We start from the raw sequence: 23639 nt of genomic DNA, 5'->3' as shown, positions 1-23639 counted from the left end.
TTAGCAGAAAGCACAGAGTACGTTGACGAACAACCCCTGTGCAATTTAATAGTGAGTGCGTTCAACTGCCTTGTCACTACTTATTCTTGAAGGCCAACTTTGCGAAACGTAGCGACAAAGGGTTTGCGAATCAGGAATCAGTAGGGGGTGCAGACCGGTGGGGAGACGCCCACGCTGGAACCCCCCGGTTACATGAGCACACACCGATCAGTCATCAAGTGTAGAAGAAGATGAATAATACGAACAGGAGGAGGCGGAGGAGGAGGCTGAGGAGGCCGCCTGGACCGGTTCGACTGCTGGCCGGCCAGTTTGAGCATGTGAAGCCTGCCAAGGGCCACCGCTAAACTTCCACTGATAGAACTGTTGAATCCAGAAAAAGAAAGCTCCTGGCATAGTACACAAGACGTTGCATTATAGTTGTTATCAATGAGTACATTTCTCAATAAAAAGAAGTATCCTATGTTCACATTCACCGATTCGTCACGCCCTAATTATTCACAGTACTGTGTCATTCGAATCATTACTGCGGATGACAAATGCCTCATGACAAAATGACAATATAGTAAGTTTTTAAAACAAGAATAATTTAGTCTAGTTTTTCACTAGACACATTAAGCTAATGATTTTTATTTTCATCAACTTCAGACCTTTACTATAATCAAGTGATGTTCTGTAACGAAAGTGAAAATCACCTTTGTACAGGTGATCAATTATTGTAAAAGAAACAAGAAGATTATGTATCACAACCAACTCACATACCTTTGTTAATTTTCTGTCAACTAATAGCCCAAGATTGTGATTTTTTTTCTCCTCTACATTGGTTTAATTCCATGAGGAAGTCAGTAGACACTGACTCAAAATGAAGGGTTGTGCTCTTCGACTCTTTGGTCTTAGCATGAATAGGATTTCGGTTTTAGATATAGATGAGTGAATTTGGAGAATAATTATATACTACCGTGTGATACTGAGGAATTCTTCATTGAGTTACAGGAAATTTTCGTATCGTATAGCCTAATTCTTGTGAAGACGGATTCGTTCACATTGCCAGAAGAGTGGACGGCCCACACTACTGTACTACAGAACTATTGCTGTACTATTTTTGTGTTTTATACGGTATCCATTCAATAATCTGTTATCTATTGTGGTTCATCAATAAAGTATTCTTCTTCTTCTGACTTCCACGGTATAGGCATGATTGCCTGTTCCGGTCTTTAAAATAGCCTTTGAAAATTTAAATTTATCTTTATAATCTTGTATATTTCTGAGACCACCTTGGTCTCCCAACGTCAATGAAGTATTAATTTATTAATTATACCTATCAAATGATCAAATGAGTACCTTGATTAATATCAGAATTGAAGTCAGAAGTTTGGACACAATAGTGATCTGGAGAATGACATTCCAGTTTGACATTCCTTGCTCAATCACTATTTTCTGTATTTGTAACTCTACAGTATCACCCTAAACAAATCTATTTATTTATTGTAATAGTGGAATATGCGTATAAACACAAATACGATCTATGAAAATGAAAAGGTTCTATTAGGACGCAGCCTTCTCTGAAAATGCCCCCTCCCTGCACTTTCATGCAGAGTGAGGTCATCAGCGCTGGATGACATCACAGGTGAAATTATTGCACGTATCCTCTCATCTATTTGAGTGAGTGTGAGTGAGTGGTGTCATTGCTCAATAGACAGGTATGGGTTGACCGCGTGCACAAGTGTTGGTGCGTATGAGTGTGATTGCGCGTGCGCTTATCTCACTAGCCCGTGCTTTTATCGGTCGGGTCGTGCATCGTGGACCCCTCCCCACCCCACTACGCCATCATCATCATCCTACTCAGTTCGATCTCCGTCCTCCTCCCACAGATCCCACTGAATCATCCCCATACCATGATATCACCTCTTTTCCATCTCTTCTGAGAAACCTTTACCCTTTCCCTTTTAACCATTCCATAGTTGACCATCAATTCCCTTCCCTGAGCATCTCTCCTTTTTTGACTATCTCTATCAGGAAACTGCAGCTATTCTTTCTTCCCTATTCCACGAATAGTACTCCATCCTGTACTATTTCATACATATAAGCGAGTTTATTCTTCAGCTCTAGCCGTTTCTCGCATCCCATCTGCCAATTATTATTTCGATTATTCCAGTCCCCCTCGACAATATTCCTATTCGTCAGACTAGTAATCACATCAACAATGAAATACTGTAATACATTTCAAATTCGAATTCATTTATTTATCTTCATGTTTGAATAATAGTAACAAAATTACAGAGAAAGAATATTCTTCACATGGGCTATGGAGCATGTGTGCAAAGAAGAGTCTGAATCGATTTATCTAATTTGTATAGAGGATCAAATGTCATTTTCATTATTGCATTCCTAGATTTCTCACACCTGTGTTCATCTCTATACGAAACTTTGAAGAGCCAGATTAGGAAATATAATTTGAATTATTTTATCCTCAACTTATATGTTTAGTATTTTTGATAAAACATACAGCGTGGAGTAAATAGCTTTATTGGAAGTTCTGAAACTTCTGAGCACAGAAAACAAACATCTGTTATTCCAACTCATGTAGATAGCTGATCAGTTTTTTTCAACCACTTGGACATTTTAGAATAGAGGGTTCAACAATAAACATCAATATTTTCACTAGCAATGAAACCAATCAAAAAATGTTTAATACAGTTATTACAATATGACTGGAGACGTTTAAAATACCAGTAATAATGCAATGTTGAATGTGAGAACTACAACGGTATTAATGTAGTTACAAACTGTTGCTACAATTCTACAACGAGCGTGGGAATGTATTGAATCGGCTAATTTATTCAAATTATGAAAGGCAAGCAATTAAAAGGAGATAGCTCTATAGTTGTTGGATCAATCATTGGAATAGGTAATTCACAATATTGTGTCTAGAAATAGTTGATAATTGGAAATGTGACTCACACTCGCAGAATTGACAGCTCGGTATAACCATATTGTAGTAATGTTTCGCTTCTTCGAATTTTAATAAACAGCTTGCTTCAATAAAATTTGTCACATGTTGACATCATAATGCGAATTGAAAAGAGCAACAATAGTAATTTTCAAGATAAAATAGAAAAGAAAGAGAAGAGACAATGTAAAACAGGAAGAGAAAATGGAAAACAGTGCCTTCTGAGTTTTTCAACTGAAAATAATGTTGTATTGCCTTTGTTGGTGTTAGTTAATAATAACTTTAATCGTTTAGTAGCTCTAATATTCCATATCAAAAGACTCTACACAACTAAACACATTGATCTTTGTCTTGAATCAATCCTCCCTCCCACTCTACTCTCCCAACGAACTCGATATTAGTGATGGCATTTGCATTGATATGACACTTGCGCTGTTTTATAGACTCCACTCCTCCCACACACACCAAGTTAGGAGACGATGAGTGCATGTTTGGCCTTCGTGCAATATAACTTTTGCATCATCAATTACTGGCTAAAGATCCTAGCAGGTCGCATCCTGCAGCTAGCAGCTCTTTCAGTAGATAAAGCTTCAAACCTTCGACTATGATTTGAAAAATGCTGCAATTGAAGTATATGGGCGTGACTGGCGATTCCTAGCTTATACTACTTTCACTGCACAAAAGCCGCTCCTATACTAAATGCATGCACCTGGTTCAGTGTTCTGCAACCTTGAAGTGTTGAAGGGAAAATATTTTTGATGGTTCTCCCATATTTTGTATTCCAGTATTGTTGACTATATTCTTTATTACAGACTAGTAAGTAGGAGACAAAAGGAATGGTGAAATTTATACATAGCCTAGTAAGTTGACTTACTACCCTCTAAAACAGAATTATTTTCACATCTCAATACCTATACATCTCAATTCTACCATTCTGATTCATCGATCCACTCACAGAGTTTCCACTTACGTCTGGTGGATTATAAGTTTTCCTATCTAAAAAATTGATGCCATCCACGCTCATCTAATAACGTACTATAATTATTGAAAGAATAAGACGTTGATGTTATCAATTACCACCATATTTGTTCAAAATCAATTTAAATTACAGAACCAGGTTTCGATGTGGCAGATGTTGCCATAAAACCTGATTCTGTAATTTAAATTGATATTGAACAAATGTAGTGGTATTGACAATATCAACAACTAATTCTTTCAATTATGGAGAAGTACCGCTACATCTCTTCCCATACAATCAAACTTACTATGACTTATACATTCTGTAAGAGAATCCTGAGATTCAAAATTATGAATCTCATCAATTTATTTTAATCCATTATTACTAATAAAGTGTGCAGCATGTGAGTTTATGAAAAACTTCCATTATCGTGATATCGTCCGATATTATTCGTCTGGTGTTTATTTATTCAGTAGTAATGTTGTACAATTAGTAGTATAACACTGGTTAAGTATTAAATATAAAAAGCGAGAAATTTTGTGCAGCCGTGATATTGACTTTCAACTTAGAATATGCATGTTGCGGTGTCATGTCTTCTCCACGTTACTCTAACTCTGGCATGGAAGCATGGACTTTGAAAAAGTCGAACCTAAAAAGCATAGAGGCATTTGAAATGTGGTGCTACGGGAGGATACCATGGACGGCGGCGGCAAAAGTGACAGATAGAAATGTACTCTTACTGATAGCAATGGAATGTGAAGTCATTTCAACGATAAAAAGAGGGAAATTGGGAAATTTGGGGCATGTGATGAGATGTGAGAAGTAGGCTATGAACTGTTGAGGCTTGTCAAGCAGGGCAAGATCAGGGGAAAGAGAAGTGCAGGACGTAGAAGATTGTCCTAGCTATGTAATTTGAGAGATTGGTATGGCTGCAACTGAAGAGAACTTTTCCTGGCTACAATTATTGTAAAGTGAGAATCGCATTAATGATTTCCAACCTCCGATAGGAGGAGGAACCAAAAGAAGAAGTAGTAGTAAGTAGTATAGGCCTATTTCACACGGCAGAATCCTAGCTCCTGAAGATCATATTACGGAAGATCATATTTCATATTTCGCAGCTCTTCTGTGCTTTCACATGGGGATCTTACAAATAAGCCGACGGATCTAACAATTACGCCGACGTTTGCTCAAAGTATGACTCATCACTTTTTCTCAAAGTCTAACTTCCTTAAAAATATAGATAGAAGATTTATGATTTCGGATTTGGATTCAGCGACCCCAAATTCAATAAAACGTAAGTCCCATTTCCAAAAATACCCGAAAACAAGGGAGTTATAGCTGTTTTTAATATAGCTTTCCATTATCATATGATTATATAGTAAACGTACAAAGATAACAATACTCCTGCCTCACGAAGAGACAGGCTAAGGTTTTAAGAAGTTTTCAAACACCTAAAAAGTTTAAACATGAAAATTTTTAATTTTTAAAAGTTCAAAAAAAAAAATTAAACTTTGAAAAGATGAATCCAAATATGAACTCATAAATCATCTCCACTCATCACCCAATACGAGGAAAAGGACAAGTAAACTTCACTGAATTTCAATTGTCATTCAACAATCTAGTTTATCAGGTTCAAATTAGTTGAATATAACTCCAAAATACCAGTAAATATTTCTTTGCAACAATCAGAAAAATCTATTATAAACATTGTGGTCATCTGAATCGATCTATGAGAAATAGGAACTGAAAGAATAAAAAATGTCATTCCATTCCAACTAAAACGAAACTGATGTCTGTGTTTGTATTAGAACTGCTGAGTGGATACTGAGAAAGTCATGAATAGTCCAGACCAGCCTGGCGACTTTGATGCTTTTGACTCTGGAATCTCGTTTTATTTTTATTGAAGAATGAAAACCATGTATCATAGTAAAAAGCAGTTCTATACTTTGTATTATAATTATTATGAGTATTGATTAACATAATCATGGCTTGTCGATTTTAGTCGCTGAGCTGAATCCTCAGTCGTAGAACTATGGACCAAGCGCGAGCTTTTGCTTTCCATGTCGTATACCGTCGACACAAACTTCGGCTTTTTTGTTGTTCGATTTTTTGCCGTTCTTATGAATTCTGTTGAATCAAACATAATGATATTTAACAAGTAGCACTGAACCTGGTAGAATTCATAGGAATGGTAAAAATCAATTTTACGGGAATCGATGTACATGTATACTGGATATAGAAGATCAATACGATAATGTGTTCTATCATAATTTAATAATTATCACAGAAATGTTCAAGTGAAACCGTTGGGCGCAAACCTACTGGGAAGACAAATAAATTTATGAAAAGCTTGATAGCTTGAATAGTGATCTGGATATCTGTTACACGTTTTTAGTTCAAGACATAATATGACTTGGAATAATTTTTAATCTGTTTGTCAATCGGCAGGAAAACGTTGGTTTTTCAAAGTTATCTTACTCCCTTATTTTTGGGTATTTTCAGAAATCAAGATAAATATCCCACCAAATTTCCTATACGAATATAGTGTAAGTTGTATTACAATAGCTACAGTACATACGTACTGTATAATACAGTACCTGTTCGTTTTTACCGTATTATATGATAATAGAAAGCTTTATTAAAAACAGCCATAACTTCCTTGCTTTCGGATATTTTCGAAAACGGGACTTACACTGACGAGAATTTGGGGTCGCTGAATCCAAATCCGAAATCAGAATCTTCATTTTCAAGAAAGATAGATTTTGAGAAAAAGTGATGACCGGAGAGACGTATATGTCCGCTAGTATCTCGATCAAAATAATCAGGTTTCTGCTTGCCTCGAGGGTAAAAGACGTGACAAAAGGAGGTTCCTGGCTCGGGATCACCATGTGAAAGACACGATTGGACTCAATGTTCTTCGACAAAAAAACGTGAACACTGTTCAGTGTTCAAGTTGCACGTCTCCTATCGTGTGAAAGAGGCCTAACAGGAAGCCAAGTTTAGGGAACATTCGTGTGATATTTTTATACTAGGATATGTTCAAGAAGCAAAGCAACATTGTAGGTTTCCATGGTTGACTTGGTGGACTTGGGGACATGCTGTTGAGGTCAATGGCACTGGAACAGTCATGTTGTCACATCCTCTTTATTCAAAGCAGAGGCATAGCTAGCCATGCACTCATCACTCATCGCCAAATTCTCCAAACCATTTATCTTTCGTAGTTTTGTATAATAATAAATACAAAGCCTACTGGACAAGTAAAGGATTTATTCATTATTTAGCACCAAACAAACTGTATTGATTATCATTTGTATGTATTGGTTAGTATTGATTATCTTCTTAGTTCTCAAACACTTCTTTACATACCAGAAATATTTTTTCGCCCCTCTTGGATGTAATGAGCTGTTTTTCGTGCGTCATATGGAGGCCGAAAGTGATTGTTTTCTGACCAGACCGGTAAAATTTTTACGGCCCTAGGGCTGTAAAATAACCTTGAAGTCAGCTGATTCTGATTTGATGTGAACGTGTTTACAAAATAGTTTATGAAACTGAATCAGTTTATGCTTCTAGAATTGAATAAAGTATTCATCTGCAATAATATACTATCATTTTATTTGGATGAATGAAATACAGATAAGATAATATATTATAAACTATTCAAATTCGATTTTCAGAGTAGGATAGAACTTCTAACCTAAACTTCCGAAGTTGACGGCAACAAGCATTGTTGACGTTGACATTCAGATTGGCCAAATTTCAAATGTGCTAAAACAGCAGATCAAAAAACGTTCTATCATTTGTCTTTATTATTCAAGAATCAAAACATTCATAATAATATGATCTTATTGTCATTTGAAAGAATAAAAAAGTATAAACTCAACCTCCCACATAATTGAACATAATCTTTTAGGTTATTTAGACAAATCAGAATAAAAATACTTGGACAATTTCCTGATATTCAGATTACCTCAGATTTGCTATAGCTATGACCTTCCAGTTTTTCTTTCAGAAGTGCCTAATAAACAATTATTATTCTCATATATATATTGTTTATTTTTCTGTGTGGCGAAAAATAGCGTTCCCACCATGGGCAAAAATGTGTTTCCGGCTCTCAATCTTTTCTAGTCCTCGACCTACGGCCTCGGACTTGAAAACCGATTTCGAGCCGGAAAAGTCTCATTTTCAGCCCTAGGTGCGAAATATACTATTATAATCTACCGATTCGACATGAGTGTATTTTAATGTATAAATTGTTTTATCATGTTGAAATACAGTAATAATTATAATCATTCGATTTTCAATACTCAAATACTCTATACTCACTTGCAACAAAAACGTGGATTATTAGTAAATTGTATAAAGGAGAGAAAAATTAATCTTTATTCAAGAAAGAAACCTCACAACGAGAGGTTCTTGTTGATTCAGGAGTAAGTTGATTCATCTCTCACATCTTCTGAGTACTGAGATTCAAGCAAAAGACTCCATTGAAGTTCAATGCTAATATTTAACAAGCACTTCCATAGCACTCAATTTGCATGAACTTAATGATATTTGTAAGAATTATTATTCAATTGCACAAAAATACACGTTATCTAACGTTACACGTTATTGAATTATTTGAATCTACGTTTTTCTTACCTATATGATGAGTTCAGTTACAAGAACCCTGCAATTTAGTGATCATTATTCTCATGTTTGTAGATTTAGATTTGTGTTGATGTCCATTCATTGTCTATTTGTGGTCAAGTCTGTGCCAGTTTCAAACTGCTATTCTTATTGAAAACACAACTTTTCAAATCGTCATAAGGATTTTCAAATTATTTTCATAACAAAAATATGTTCAACCGAGATGAATAACATCCTTTCACACAATAATTATGAATAGAATCAGGAGCGTTTTGACTCAGTGGTCGCTGATGAGCTATCGCTTTATAAGTTAGGAATCATGCGTCTGCTACTCCCTTTGCAAGGGTGACCGCTAGAGCCAACTCTGAATATGATTCATGAGTTGTAAAATTGCTTCCTGGTGGTTCGGAACACACGTAAAACTGTAGGTCCATTCATCTCTCGTTATCTTCCGCCTCATTACCCAAGCCTCATGCCTCAAGCTCATGTGAGCATCACACTGAGCAAAAAAATTGATAAAAAAACTTTTATGAACAGTATACATATAATAGTTATTTGTGCAACTAGTGCGCAAAGTGACAGTTTGCTGCATCGAAAGAAACGTTTACGCCCGAGCCGTAGGCGAGGGCGGAATGGTTTCTTGAGTGCAGCAAACGAACTTTGCGCACGTATTTCACATTAAATTTTTCCTACAGTTACCATTGAATATGAAAAGTGGATAATTATGGGTAAAATTGCCTGAATAATGTATGTGTGTTTGAATGGCGGGGGGCAGCTGTGTGGTGTGTTCTGTGGTGGCACTGTGCTGTCGTTGTCCTTGGTTATAATATCTACTTAATAATTAGCGCGTTGTGCTTCGTTGCACCTCTGCTCACTATAGCAGCCACAGCAGTCACTGTTACCAACTTAATTTTGATTTTGCTGCACTGGTGCTCCATATAACCTACTAACTATTTTGCGTTGTCATGCTGCAAATCTGGAGTACGCAAAGTACTCACTTTGCGCACTAGTGCGGAAAAGTGATTCTTTGCAGCCTGCAATCAGTGCACAAATGGTCACTTTTCAGGGTATCTGTAGGAAAAATAATATTTTACATTGTAGAATCGTTATAGATTGAGCAGATAAAGGCGAATTATATAGAAACTTACGTAGCCTAATAGTATACGGTATCGATATATCCTAATAGTGATAGAAGTCAAATGAGATTAATGGAAATCACTCTAACTTAATATTCTACAAATGTACGCAATTTGATGTTCTCTTGTTCAATGTTCACCTTAAACAATGTGTGACTCATGATCATAATATTCTCGTTCTTCATCCATTGCCCAATTGCATCACCTGTGTACAAGCCTACCGATACAAAAACGATTTACTTGCAATAAATTAATAGTTTATTACAGTATTGGAAGCAGTAATTGTAAAATCTAATTATATTATTGATCATCATGATTATGATCTTCATCTAAACAACTAATGACATAGAGTATTCAATGAATGGCGGAAGAATTATATACAAAAGTATTCATTTCATGGAATTCTATAGTAGAATATTTGAGTGTTCCAAATCACATAATACATCTGAAAATCGATATGCTTGATGTTAATCAAAAGATAAAGTGAAATATTGGCTTACATGGTAATTGTCGCAACGATTTATAATAATTATAACACTTGAATGCAATTTATGAGGGTACAGTAGGCCTATTTCACATAACGTGACTCAAAAACTTGGAATCATACACTAGATCTATATCTAAGCGAAAACTTCATGTGGTCAAATAAAAAAGCTTGAAAAACTTTAAAACAGTCTTGATTCTAAAATTTTAATTATTGAATAACAATATTTATAAAATTAATGATAGTATCAGCGGTCATATAATACAAATACATAATATTGCACCAAGCTGTTGCTGGATTATATTCAATAAAAAATAAGCCTACATTCAAAAACTCCAATTATCTTATGTTGAACTGGCAAGTAATAAAGTTGAGTTGAGTAATAAAGACACTATCACTTATTCGTACAAGAGCCTCTTTATCTGAGTTGAAAATACCAACAAACACTTTGCACAATTTAATCCCCACGTCAGATAAACTTCATTCTAAATTAATTAACTGTTGTTAACTAAAATACGTAGGCCTATACTTCAAAATTTATTTTCAATTATGTGACGCATCGCAATACATGCGCGATGCGCACCTACATAAGATATAGATTTCCATTCGAATTTCACTTCATACCTACATACATCTCTCTCCAAAATAGATGTTATGGTCCTCAAAGAGATATTGACTACAGTAATTCAGTAATTTCACGAGTGATTTACTTCGGAAAGAGGTATAAAAACTTGTAAGTTGAGGGCATGCAGGTTAATGGTATTCAATAAATGACGATTCTCATTACCATTCAAAGAATGCCGTAATTCATTAGAATACAATCACGATCCTAAATCCGAATGCAAGATATATCAATGGCCTGATGTAAAAACAGAATTGGTCCTAATCTGTAAATCTGTTGCAATTAGAATAGCTTCATATTTGAATCTCTATCCATCTTTGAATAGCCTCGAATTTAATGTAACTTTACTGGAATGTGTAGTAACTAGCAAAATTAAATTCTCTTCAATCTGCCTCTGACAGATCAGATTCAAATATTTCATAGTGAAGGTGTGTTATAAACATCGATTTAGAAGATTTCACTTGCAATGTGTTGCTGCAGTCAAGAGATGTTAAGGACACCGACACTCAAATCGAAAATCACATTTAATAAAGTTCATTTTTGTGGGAAACTTATGAAATAAATTCAGATTCTCAAAGCGAAATAAATTGAAAAATGGGTAAGTTACGGAAAATTTCAAAGTCATTTTATGTGGTTTCATACTCGAGTGATGAGTCGCCAAAGATTGAAGAAATATGTTATTTTTTAACTCATACTTCAGCAGTACAATTGGCCCTTACATAATAATCAAAGAACATTACAAGGTATATGAACGAGATTGTTGACATTCCTTATTATGACTACTGTTATTTTAGCTATCAATCCCGTATATTTTCTAGTTAGATACAAAAAGAGACTAAATTTCCATAGAAACTTTTTCACAGAGCAGAGGAACATTAGATACAGAGAGAAATTCGGTATTCAGGGGTGCCCCCTCCCCCAAGCTCAAGGACGCAACTTCCCCCCCCCCTCTTATATCAGCTCCAACCCCCCCAATTGAAAATTAGAAAAATAGTCGTCGGTAATCATTCTACACTTAAACACTGCTGACCCCCCCCTTAAGATTTGATTTTTAGACATCTCTCCCCTCCCCTATGAATTTCAAGGACGTAGTCTGCATCCAAACGCCCCCCCCCCTCAAACTGTGGGCACCCCTGCGTTATTCAAAATAAGCTTGAAGCTTGAAGATTCATGATCATGAGTACTTGTAGTGAAATTCACACCACCTGTCAGAATTCCTAGTAAATAAAGTAATATCAATGTTTCCCATTCAAGCAACTCTGAGAATCTTACTATGAATTGAATCAACTTCATTTTCGAAGTTTGAGCTGAACTTTTTCCTCACTTCCAAATTCGATTCATTCACAGACTGCAAGAGTGTTGCACCAGAATGTAGCCTACCGTCTTTAGCAATGGCAGAGCTGTTCCAAGTTTCTTTTGAGCACAAGACAGAATGCTGCTCTATAGGGAAAAGAGCGATAAATGAGAGAAACAGAGAGAGAATGATTGGGCAAACGTTACTGGCGCCAACTTGTCCGGTGTCTGGTGCGTCGTCATATCAGCCTCGTTGCCTGGCTGGCTCTTCTTGGCTTCTTCTAGCTCTTGCTGGCTGCAATCAGCCAATGCATAGATATAGCTACAGGTGTGTATATTTATAGATATAGGCGACTAAAACCGGCTAGCATGCTTGTTGCCTTGCCTTCATCCTATTCTGGCCCTTCTCTGTCATTCATCGGCACAGCCATCACTGTACATTATAAAGTACAAACCACGGTGTCTTATCGTCTTCGATATACCTTGGTAAACACGATACAACTATACCATCCTGGTCCTGGGCGACAGGTTGGTAAAACCACATTTTTTTCAATACGTTTTCTTTAGAACTACATGGTTAGGGTACTGATACATACAGTCCATTTGAATTCATCACCGACAACAATGAAAAATTAAAAATTAACAACAAGAAAACTTTGCAACGAGTGTAAGTATAAGATAAAATAGTACAATTTTATTCAATTTTTTCTAATATATTTGAATGGCTTGCTGAATGAAGATTGCGTTATCTTCGGAAGTGTTAATTGTTTTCATAACCAATAGCAACTCTTCTCTTCCCTAAACAAAATTAAAAAAGCATATGGTAAATAAATATGCACTGTGTCATCCGAAAAATATAAAAAAAAACAATAAGCCAGGTTTGATTATGCTCGGCTGAATTACCTATGAGCACAGAACACATATAGCAATGCATTTATTATAGTAATAGTTGAGACTGGCTCAATATGGACTTAAATATCTCTGTTCTAAGGTCTATAACTGCTTACCCAATGAATTAAAAACATTGGAAAATACTCCTCAGTTTAAAAGAGAAGCTTCCTTACCAAGAGACCCTATTATAGTCTTCGAGAATATCTTAAAGAAAGAACCTCACTCCATCGACGACATGAAGCAAGATGATGGATACAAATAAATATATTGACGGCGCTGATGTGCTTCCAGTGGGAGAATATTTCAAGTATCAAGTACCTATCAACTAAGTTAATATCAACTCTAGGTGCGAGCAGAACGAGTAAGTCGCGGTGAAGATCGGTGCCACTAAACAGCTGTGCAATTATAAAAACAAGTGGTGTCATTGATATGTAATTAATATAGATATGTAATAATAGATATAGAAGGTCGTACCCTAAGGACGGAGGAGAGCAGGAGAGGTTCTATTTCAAAGTTAGTAACAAGTACAGTCATCAAACTTTTATTTGCAATTTGATTATTTCAAATAAATATTATTCTATAGCCCAAGATTATTTAATTTATGGTCCATGTCCATGGTGTTAGTATAAATTCTATTCTTTTTACTAAAACATTTTACGTTTAGAGTAGATATTCTCAAAGATTGAGGCTAATATCATACGGACTGCAAAGGTTTCGTTTAGGAATTTATTCGCTTGGAAATTTTGCAAGCATCAAGACTCCAGTCAATCGCACAAGTATAGGAAAATTTGCTGAAAACATTTCGTGGAAAAAACACAATGAAAATTATGAACGGAAGCAATGTTTCGCAATTTGTTTGCTGATTGTACGACCTATGGACCTCAACTAGAACTTTCAATACTTTTCAATAACGCATTTTGCTTCATTCAACACCAAACTATTCTACATTTTTAATTACAACAAAAACATTTGAATCGCGAACCCCCGTACGCTTTCATGAGCTTGATACGAGGGAAATTAATTTAGGGAATTTTCAACTTCATTGGACTTGAAAGAGTTCAAAAGCATATCCACAATGAACAGTATGTTTGAGAACAATGTATAATATCGTACAATGCTTTACTTTGCAATATACCATTAATAATAATGTGCAATAAGAGTGAAAAACTTAAATTACAGTACATAGAATTGTATCTCCAATCTTAGTTTCTATGGATATGAAATATCCATATGGAATATAAAGGGCGGAGAGAGTGGATGGTTGATTTGTTGAATAGACAAGAAGAGAGTGATAGATCAATGTTAAATGAATCGACTCATTAAATAGTCCTCATTAAAAATATACTGTACTAGATTTTTAAGTATCAAACTAATTTCCAAAAGAACTTGCATCTTCTCCTTCACAATATTGTGGATACCGGTACACAATTTATATATAAAAGCGAAATGGCACTCACTCGACACTCACTGACTGACTGACTCACTCACTCACTCGCAGAACTAAAAATGTACTGGACCAAAAACGTTCAAATTTGGTAGGTATGTTCAGTTGGCCCTTTAAAGGCGCACTAAGAAATCTTTTGGCAATATATTAACTCTAAGGGTGGTTTTTAAAGGTTTAAAGTTCGTCTTTTGGCATGTATATTCTTCTTATTCTCTTAATTATAATTGAAAAATGTCCATACCATATGTTAATATAGTACTATAATCTAGAGAGAGTACCTCTTCGAAACAGTTGTTGACTGGTACCGTAACTAAATTAATAATTTTGTCAGGTTGGCATTAAGTTGAGTTGACTTTGTTAGGTTGGCACCAAATTGAAGATTGAAATGCATTTATCGCGGAAAAATTGATTGGGCACTGCTACTTCAATCAGAGCTATTCCTGGGAATATTATATTACTAGCCGTCAGACTCGCTTCGCTCGCCATATCCGTTTGGCCAGACGTTTAGTCTGGACCCCCGACTGGATCGTCCTAACATATGATAAAAATGCCCAAATGAAAAATGCAGGCGAGCGAAGCGAGCCTGCTGATCTCATTCTTGGACGATCCAGTCGGGGGTCCAGGGGGCGGAGCCCCCTGGCTAGACGGATATGGCGAGCGAAGCGAGCCTGACGGCTAGTAAATTCATGAATTTACAACAAATACACCTGAATAATTTCTATACTGTATTTTCAAGTACTTTATTATTTTCCATCACGATTTCCGAAATGTAATCTTAGTGGGGGTCCCAAAAAAACAGCAGTGTTTAAAATGACTACTGGCAACATTTTTTGGGGTTCCCAATTTATGAGGGGGAAAGAAACTGATTTGTTTCCATTTAGGAGGCGGCGTCCATGGACTTTGGGTGGGGGGTGAGCACTCCTGTAATACCTAATGGTAAGTAAATTATTTTCGGGCCAAAATGACAGCATACTGGAGCGTTATAAAGTCCCGTTACAAACCATTATGATACACATTTAACAGTATCAAGTGGTGTACTGTGCACGGTATTCAAACATAAGATTTTTCATTCACCCCGCCGCATCACTTAGCAAGTACAATGAATGCTATTAAATTCCGAAAATACTTTCCTATGATTACCGTGTTTATGTGATTCTACTATTACAGTATTCAGTATACACACACATACATAGTGTCAGCAATATTTCACTTGTTTAAACCTACTTATTGGAGCAATAGAATTGTTTGTTACATTGATGTGAGTGACTTTGTATCTCTGTTGATGATGATGATGATAAAGATGTTATCTTTACAATCATTACTTACTTAATTATTAATATTTAGCATACGGTTTATTACTATATATATCTTTTAGAGAGACAGATAGTCATTTATCCCTACTAGAAAAACATATAAATGTCAAAATACATAGGCTACTAATTATTTAGAGGCCTAATATACGTTCGTAATACACGCCTTGGCTTCTTCAGTAAATACTATAGAATCTTCAACATTTCCCGGATAGGCTCAAACCTCGCAGTGCCTGACAATGTATCCAGCAGTTAGGCACTGCGAGGTGTCTAACTCATTACTTATATATTTTATCCATGAAGGAAAAGGCCGCAAATAATAGTCTTGTACTATTGATAAACGTAAAGTTCATAGCCATAGACAGTACCAGTGGTTAGGAAGGGGTACCTACAGGGGGGGGGGGTTGGACAGATTCAGGCATTCTTGTCTGGGGAGGGGGTATGAGTTTTTTTCTAAATTCAGGGAGGTGCATCCCTCGGCTTGGGGAATGGTGAGTGGACATCCCTGGGTTTAGGAAGCCGCATTACCAATCTTACCAGTAAGCTGATAATCAAACTATCCAGTGGTGAAGCTCACAGGTAGGTACGGTACTGTAGCAAACTGAGAAAAGAGAATGATGTGTCGGACTCTCGGAGGAGAGAGGAGACGATGGTCAAAAGTAATAAATAGATGATCTCAGCGTCATAGCGAGCAGTTCCTGAAAATTACAATTTTCACACAAAGTTTTTGAATTACAATGAATTTTGAAACATATTCGAATCACTTACTTTTAGTTGGATGTATTCCATGCCCTTTCTTGCGAGGCATTACGTTTCCAGGCTTGTTCTGTGGTCGGACAAGTCTCTGTATTGGAGCTGGCCAAATAATCTTCTTATCCACCACTGTTGTCACAATACAATTTGGCACTAATGACAATTTATCAACACTTTCGTATCACTAGAAAAACTACACCACAATCATACCATGTTGATGTTGAAAGAGCATTCCGTGTGTGCAGCACACCACTAGCGAAAAAATATTTAATTTACATGGTCAACACAGCAACTGTGATTGAAGCGCGGGTGTTATAAGTGGAAAGGCTGCTTAGAGAATGGCAAGTCGGTCGCACTTACCACGTTGGAAAAAAAGGCAGACCAACGAGTATTATAAAAGATGCTGACATTCAATGGCATTGTTGTTGGTTGCCTGCTGCTGTCAGCCGCTGATGAGTCGCGGATGTGAGGATGGAGCATGGTTATCGCCGAACATCTGAAGCAGAGCAGGGACGGAGACAGAAAGGGAATTCCCTGTTTGCGACGTAAACAAACTACAGGCCGCGCGCACTGATGACTCCACTACACTGACAGCTGCAAACTCATCGCTTTTTCTCCTCCCACATTGACAATTAGGTTGCTATCAATCCACTAAGCACTTATCATCATTGATACTGTACAACTACTGTCAATCAATCAACGAATCAACCAACGACGTGGACACAACACTCAATAACTAGCAACCTTCCGTTCTGACTACAAGTCAACGAGTACTTTGAATCTCTCTACTCTAGCTTGGCAGACCTGATATCAGTGTGACTACCTCCCCCCCTACCGCCTTCTCCTATACATTGGCTTCCCCCACCACCAAGCGGCCTTCATTCCGGCAGTGACGTCACACCACCCCGGCCCTTCCGAGCAGCAAAACAATCCGCTCCCCCCCGCCCAGCGGCCGAGCGTGACACCGAAGCGAAATACAGAACGGGGACTCCTCGACCTAAACCACTCACTGGCTTTTAAATCCAGCACGAATAAGATTCCACTTCAATTACAGAACCTGTTCAACAACGCATGCGTCCACCTCATGTGCTACAATTCAAAAATAATTTTTAAAATACAGTAGAATAATAATATAAGCAATAAGCTAGATTTATGATTGTACATATTATGGACATTTCTTTTTGCTGAGGATGATGCTTAGATGAGCCCTAGACTTGTGCGTCGGTAATGGGACGGATGATGATGAGTGGACCGACATACGACAGCTTTAGGTGGGTTCCGAACTACCGTGAAGCGATTTACAGGAGTTCGGCTCTGTGATGACCTATGGGAGTAGCATGCGCATCAATGGATAGCTTATTATCGGCGCGACCACGAACCAAATTGCTTCCAAAACCAAATATCGCTCCTTTGATTTCGATATGGTAAGATTTATTAGGTAATGATATTGTTTTTGAGTGATATTACCTTATTTTACTAGTATTTCTTACTAGGTCGATCATCTTCTAACTTTTATTCCCATCTATATTAATTTTTCTCTTGATCACATTCTACCTTTCTCTACCACTTTAAAATTATTTTTGCATTCACTTTTCCCGTCATATTTTCTTCCTGATTTTTGTTAATTTTCCATTTTTACCTTCGAGATAAGTTGCCTACTTTATTGCAAATTATCACTGAAAATGATTTCTATTTCTACATGTATTCAAGTACGGTAACTTATTTGTTCATTTCGTTTTATTGTACCTTTACCTATATAGACTACCTAATATAGTTTTTTCTCTTGAAGCATTTAATTCTATTACGATACTTTATTGAATATCTCCTATAGATGAGCACCTGCTGAAATACCTTCAGGTTTAGCGGCAGGGACCCCAAATCTCAAAATGATTATTGATTTTAAAATATTTTTTTTAATTTCCAACTTACTAGGTCACAAAGTAAGTAACTGCTACTAACTGTGCTCCATATATAAAAGGTCTAATAAATGCCAAAGTACACACAAATATATAATCCACAGATTGTGGTTTATTGGAAACGGGAAACGAGAATAAGATAATAATTGATTAGTCTACGCTTTACGAGAAGGGTAGCGAAAAGTTTTGCGGGTGGGCCCGGGTGGTACCGGTAGGTGTAGGCCTACTCGGTTACACCACCAGGCGACACAGAATACATTATTCTGTGACCGGATCCCCTAGATATTTTAATATAGAGTGTGATTAGACGATCATAGAGGGTGATTTTGAACGAATATTTCTGCCAGTGATGCAGCATGGAAGGAGTATCGTCAGCACCCAGAAACCAATATAACTCTATAGGTGGTACGGTGTTAAAAGAGGGTGCGCTTATTTTTCTTTCTTCGTAAGAACTTGTCCCGAATTACAAAACAACTGTTATGATTTTAAACATAAAAAATTACACAATAAGCTGCCCTGAAATATATATATTTTTTATTGAGGATGACTCCCACATGAGAGGTTTGTGCGGTGGTCAGGTAATATGAGACGGATCATGATGAGAGATGAGTGGACCTACAGCATTTGGTGAGTTCGGAACCACCGGGAAGCGATTTTCAGACTCATAAACGATATTTAGAGGAGTCGGTTCTACAAGTAGCCACCCTTTCAAAGGGAGTAGCAGGCCCAAGAGCTTATCTATAGTGGAATTAGAACATCTTCAAACTCAGAGGGATATGGGGAGCAGAGAAAATTGCGGTTACAGCGGCAGTGATGTTGCGTTGTTCAACACCTCATGATATGCATTCAGGTACCTGGTTTCTTCCCTGGAAGCACTGCATTGACTGAGCCTGTTTTGTCGTTTTGTCAACTTGGCAACCGCATTTATTTCTATTGCTCCATTCAATTGGCTCTCCATCTTTCTGCTCCGCATATCCCTCCGAGTTGGAAGATGTTTTATTCATCTATAATCGGTTGCTTATTATTGATAGCTTCTGTAGTGGAGTATTATAATTTATTGGGATTAAACTTATTTTTAGCAACCTCTTGAATTTGATATCTGTATTATATTCATGTACTTATTTTTAAATAAACTCCTCTGGATGCAAATCATTCAGAAAATTATTTTTATTATCAGCGCGACCACTGCTTCGCATGTAATATTATTTTCGCCCCACTTGGATGTAATGAGCTGGTTTTCGTGCGTCATATGGAGGCCGAAAATGATTGTTTTCTGACCAGGCCGGTAAAAGTTTTACGGCCCTAGGGCTGTAAAATAACCTTGAAGTCAGCTGATTCTGATTTGATGTGAACGTTTTTACAAAATGGTTTATGAAACGGAATCAGTTTATGCTTTTAGAAGTGAATAAGTATTCTGCAATAAGATACTATCATTTTATTTGGATGAACAAAATGCAGATAAGATATATATTATAAACTATTCAAATTCGATTTTCAGAGTAGGATAGAACTTCTAACCTAAACTCCCGAAGTCAACGGCATTGTTGACGTTGACATTCAGATTGGCCAAATTTCAAGTGTGCTAAAACAACTGAACAAAACCTTTTCATTATTATTGTGTTTATTATTCAAGAATCAAAACATTTATAATAATATCATCTTATTGTCATTTGGAAGAATAAAAAGTATAAACTCTTACATAATTGAACATAATCTTTTAGGTTATTTAGACAAATCAAACCTTCTCTGATTGGTTCTTGTGAAATTAATCACGATTAAAATTTAACTGACTGTTTTGCAACCGGTCCTTAGATCAACAAAATGATACGGGTTGAGATATCAATGTGCGGTTTTCGCCATTCACTTTCTCTTGGAATCTGCATTGAAATAATGTATGACATGACCACCTTCTCATTGAAACCTACTGTTATATTATTCTTGTGAAAGAAATATTTAGTTGCTTCCATAATGTTCACCAACTCTGTATAATTAATAGTTGCTAGCTGCAAAACTTACTATACAACTCACGAGCATAACGAGCACGAAAACAACAATTCACGAGCGAGTTCATCAACACAAGGGGTCACTAGTTTAAAATACTTTTGAATAATGTACTAGAACAATGACCCGTGGGTCTTTGAGTCAGGACGGGGTCGGCATCGGGTGTATGTGAGATCTAAGCCGTCTTGAAATCTTGTAGTCAAAGCCAAGTTTTTGAGTGGCTTATTGCAGTCAAAGCCAAGTTATGTAGTGGCGGATTCAATTAAATTTTAATTTACTCACCAATAAGGTACCATGAAATTGCATATTAGTCCAGTCACTATATAAATTGGTGCTTGCAATTTATATTGTAGTTCTGATTTTTTCATATATTATTTGGATACATGAGAGAATTCCAGAACCAATTTCTTCATGAACAATTTCCTGTGCTAGATACCCAAAGAGTGCTACCCCCTAGAGTGACCCAAAACCTCGTATTTTCGGTTCATTTTCCAGTTATATTAATTTTCTGCCAAATCCAGTAATCGGGCAGAAAAATTTGCTCTCGCATTTATTTTGGATTATAGAATTCTGAATAAAATGAGATCATTCGGAACTCTCTATATTCAATGAGTATTGAGTTATGATTTTTCAAAAATTAGTAGAATTTAAAAAAATCAACCTTGATGAATTTTAGTTTTTGATCAACAATATTTTCCGATTGTTACTATTCAGATGTATAATTCAAAATCCCTCTGAGCGTATTTTTGTGCTCTACAATCTGAGACCAGGTATAACGCTCTATCTCATATAAATTCCCAGGTACACCTGACAACAATGCTTCTTGTATTGTGAAAAATACCCAATTTTTCAACATCAACCAACATCACCAACTAAATTGTCCTCACAGTGATATTTCGCACGATGATATGAGTTCATGAGATTATGTTCTATGAGAATCACCCGTTAGAAGCACTTCATTTCTTAGCGGAGAGGCGCGTATAAGGACACCTCTAAGATCAAAATTTCAAATACTTATAACTTTTGACACAATGCTCATATTTCATTGTACTACACTTCATTCTTCTCGGCTCGTCAAGGCAATCCAAAATCATAAGTCAAATTCGGTCAAAAAATGGAAAATTCATTGTTGAGTGTACTTAAGCTCATGGGGTAAGGGGTGTAGCGTTGCTGTGGTTTACTTCGTTTTTAAAGGATAGAACCCAATGTACGGAAGTAAATAATACACATAGCCCTTTTCTAACAGTTAACACAGGATTACCACAGGGCTCAGTGCTCTAAGTCTTATTATTTATTATCTTTGTGAATGATCTGTGTGATGCTAAATTGAATGGGATTTTTTTTGCTATGCAGATGATACGGTATTAGTCAGTTCGGGCAATTCATGAGAGGATTTGTTCAGCAAAATAAATGAGGATTGTAAGCTCCTCCAGAACCTCTGCGCTGGTATCTCAGAAACAGATTGGCAATCAATGTTGAAAAAACTAAATTCATCAATTTCTCTCTACGTACACCTAAAATTCTTCCTCAACCAATAAGTTTTCATTTAAATAGTTGTAGATATGATTTTCCATGTTAATGTCCCCCAATAAAGCAAGTAGATGTCATTAAATATCATGGAATCTTTATTAATTCATCTCTTAAATGGAACAACCACATAGCAACCTTGCAGAAAAATATTAATAGAGACTTATGTAAATTTCATCACTTAAGAGACCTGTGTAACACAAAAATCCTCCGCACCGTATATTTTGCTCTAATAAATTCTAAATTACAATATGGCATTGTATGCTGGGGTGGAGCAGCGAAAGTACATTTCAGTCCACTACAAAAATTACAGAAGCACTTTATTAGGATAATACTTTTCAAAAATAGAAGAGAGCCTTCGTTTCCTTTGTTCCAGTCACTGGGTATTTTCCCACTTTAGTCTTAAGAATTTTCTTTTTGCGTAGTGGTAATGATGGTTTTTTTAGACACTGCTTTTCTGAAAGACGAAGAGAGGATTCCATCTCACGACAGTTTACTTCAAGTTTTATCTTAACATGTCAGATTGTAGATGTAAACTGGCAGCGTCTATGAAAAATTGCTGCTAGTATAATTCTGAAACGATTATTGTATTTAACTGTTGTATTACTCAAAGGCAGAATAAAGTTCATTTTCTTTTTTATTCCAATACACAAAAAATGGCGCATTTCTGTATTCAAAGCTATGTATCTCGGTAGCCCGTTATTATAAAGAACATTACTTCATCTTGAAATGGATCATCGAATCTTATCCATCACTTTCTGTAAACGTTTCATGGAAAAATATGTTCGTAGATTAAGACTTGATTGTTGAAAAAAATCTTTCCCATTTTTTGACCGAATATGACTTATGATGCATGATTTTGGACCGCCTTGACGAGCCGAGAAGAATGAAGTGTAGTACAATGAAATCTGAGTATTGAGTCAAAAGTTATAAGTGTTTAAAAATATGAGTTATGTTTATGCGCGCCTCTCCACTAGGAAATACTGAAATAAAGTGCATCTAATGGGTGATTCTCATGGAACACAATCTCCTGAACTTATGTCAATGTGAGGACAATGTAGTTGTTGATGATGTCTGAAGCTGCAAATTAGCTGTTTTTCACAATATAAGGAGCATTGTTGTCAGGTGTACATGGAAATCTACATGAGCGCTCTACCTGATCTTAGATTGTAGAGCACAAAAATAAGCCCAGAGGGTTTTTGAATTATACATCTAAATGCTAACAATCGCAAGATATTGTTGATCAAAAACAAAAATTCATCAGAATTTATTTTTTCTTCAAATTCTACTAATTTTTGAAAAATAATAACTCAGTACTCATTGGAGATAGAGAGTTCCGAATGATCTCATTTTATTCAGAATTTTATAATCTAAGAAGAAGGCGGGAGCAAATATTTCTGTCAGATTATTGGCTTTGGCAGAAATAACTGAAAACTGGAAAATGAACCGAAAATATTAGGTTTTTGGGCCACTCTGTATCTAGCACAAGGACATTTTTCATGAAGAAATTGGTTCTGGACTCTCATGTATCCAAATAATATATTCAAAATAAGAACTACAATATAAATTGCAAGCACACCCCCTTTTTTGTCTATATTGACTGGACTACTCCTATACCGTAAGATTTCGCAATCAAAACATTTGTAATTGTGAAATAGTTGATCAGACTGACCTATCAGCAACTTGAACATGTTGCTGGGTGAAACGCTTACATGGTTCATTCATGTAAAC

At 36.3% G+C, this 23639-nt stretch overlaps 1 protein-coding gene across 1 annotated transcript in view; it reads right to left on the bottom strand.

Annotated features, from left to right (window-relative positions):
* Positions 1 to 17258, bottom strand: part of LOC111053115 — a 75541-nt gene extending 58283 nt beyond the window's left edge. Inside the window, exon 1 of the mRNA XM_039423644.1 lies at positions 16480 to 17258. Within this exon, the coding sequence (XP_039279578.1) occupies positions 16480 to 16519 (40 nt within the window). The 5' untranslated portion in view covers positions 16520 to 17258. The remainder of the gene's footprint in view (positions 1 to 16479) is intronic.
* Between the last annotated feature and the right edge of the window lie 6381 nt (positions 17259 to 23639).

Source organism: Nilaparvata lugens, chromosome 1, assembly GCF_014356525.2.
Source record: "Nilaparvata lugens isolate BPH chromosome 1, ASM1435652v1, whole genome shotgun sequence".
Lineage (NCBI taxonomy): Eukaryota > Metazoa > Arthropoda > Insecta > Hemiptera > Delphacidae > Nilaparvata > Nilaparvata lugens.
This window is presented reverse-complemented; position numbering and strand designations above follow the sequence as displayed.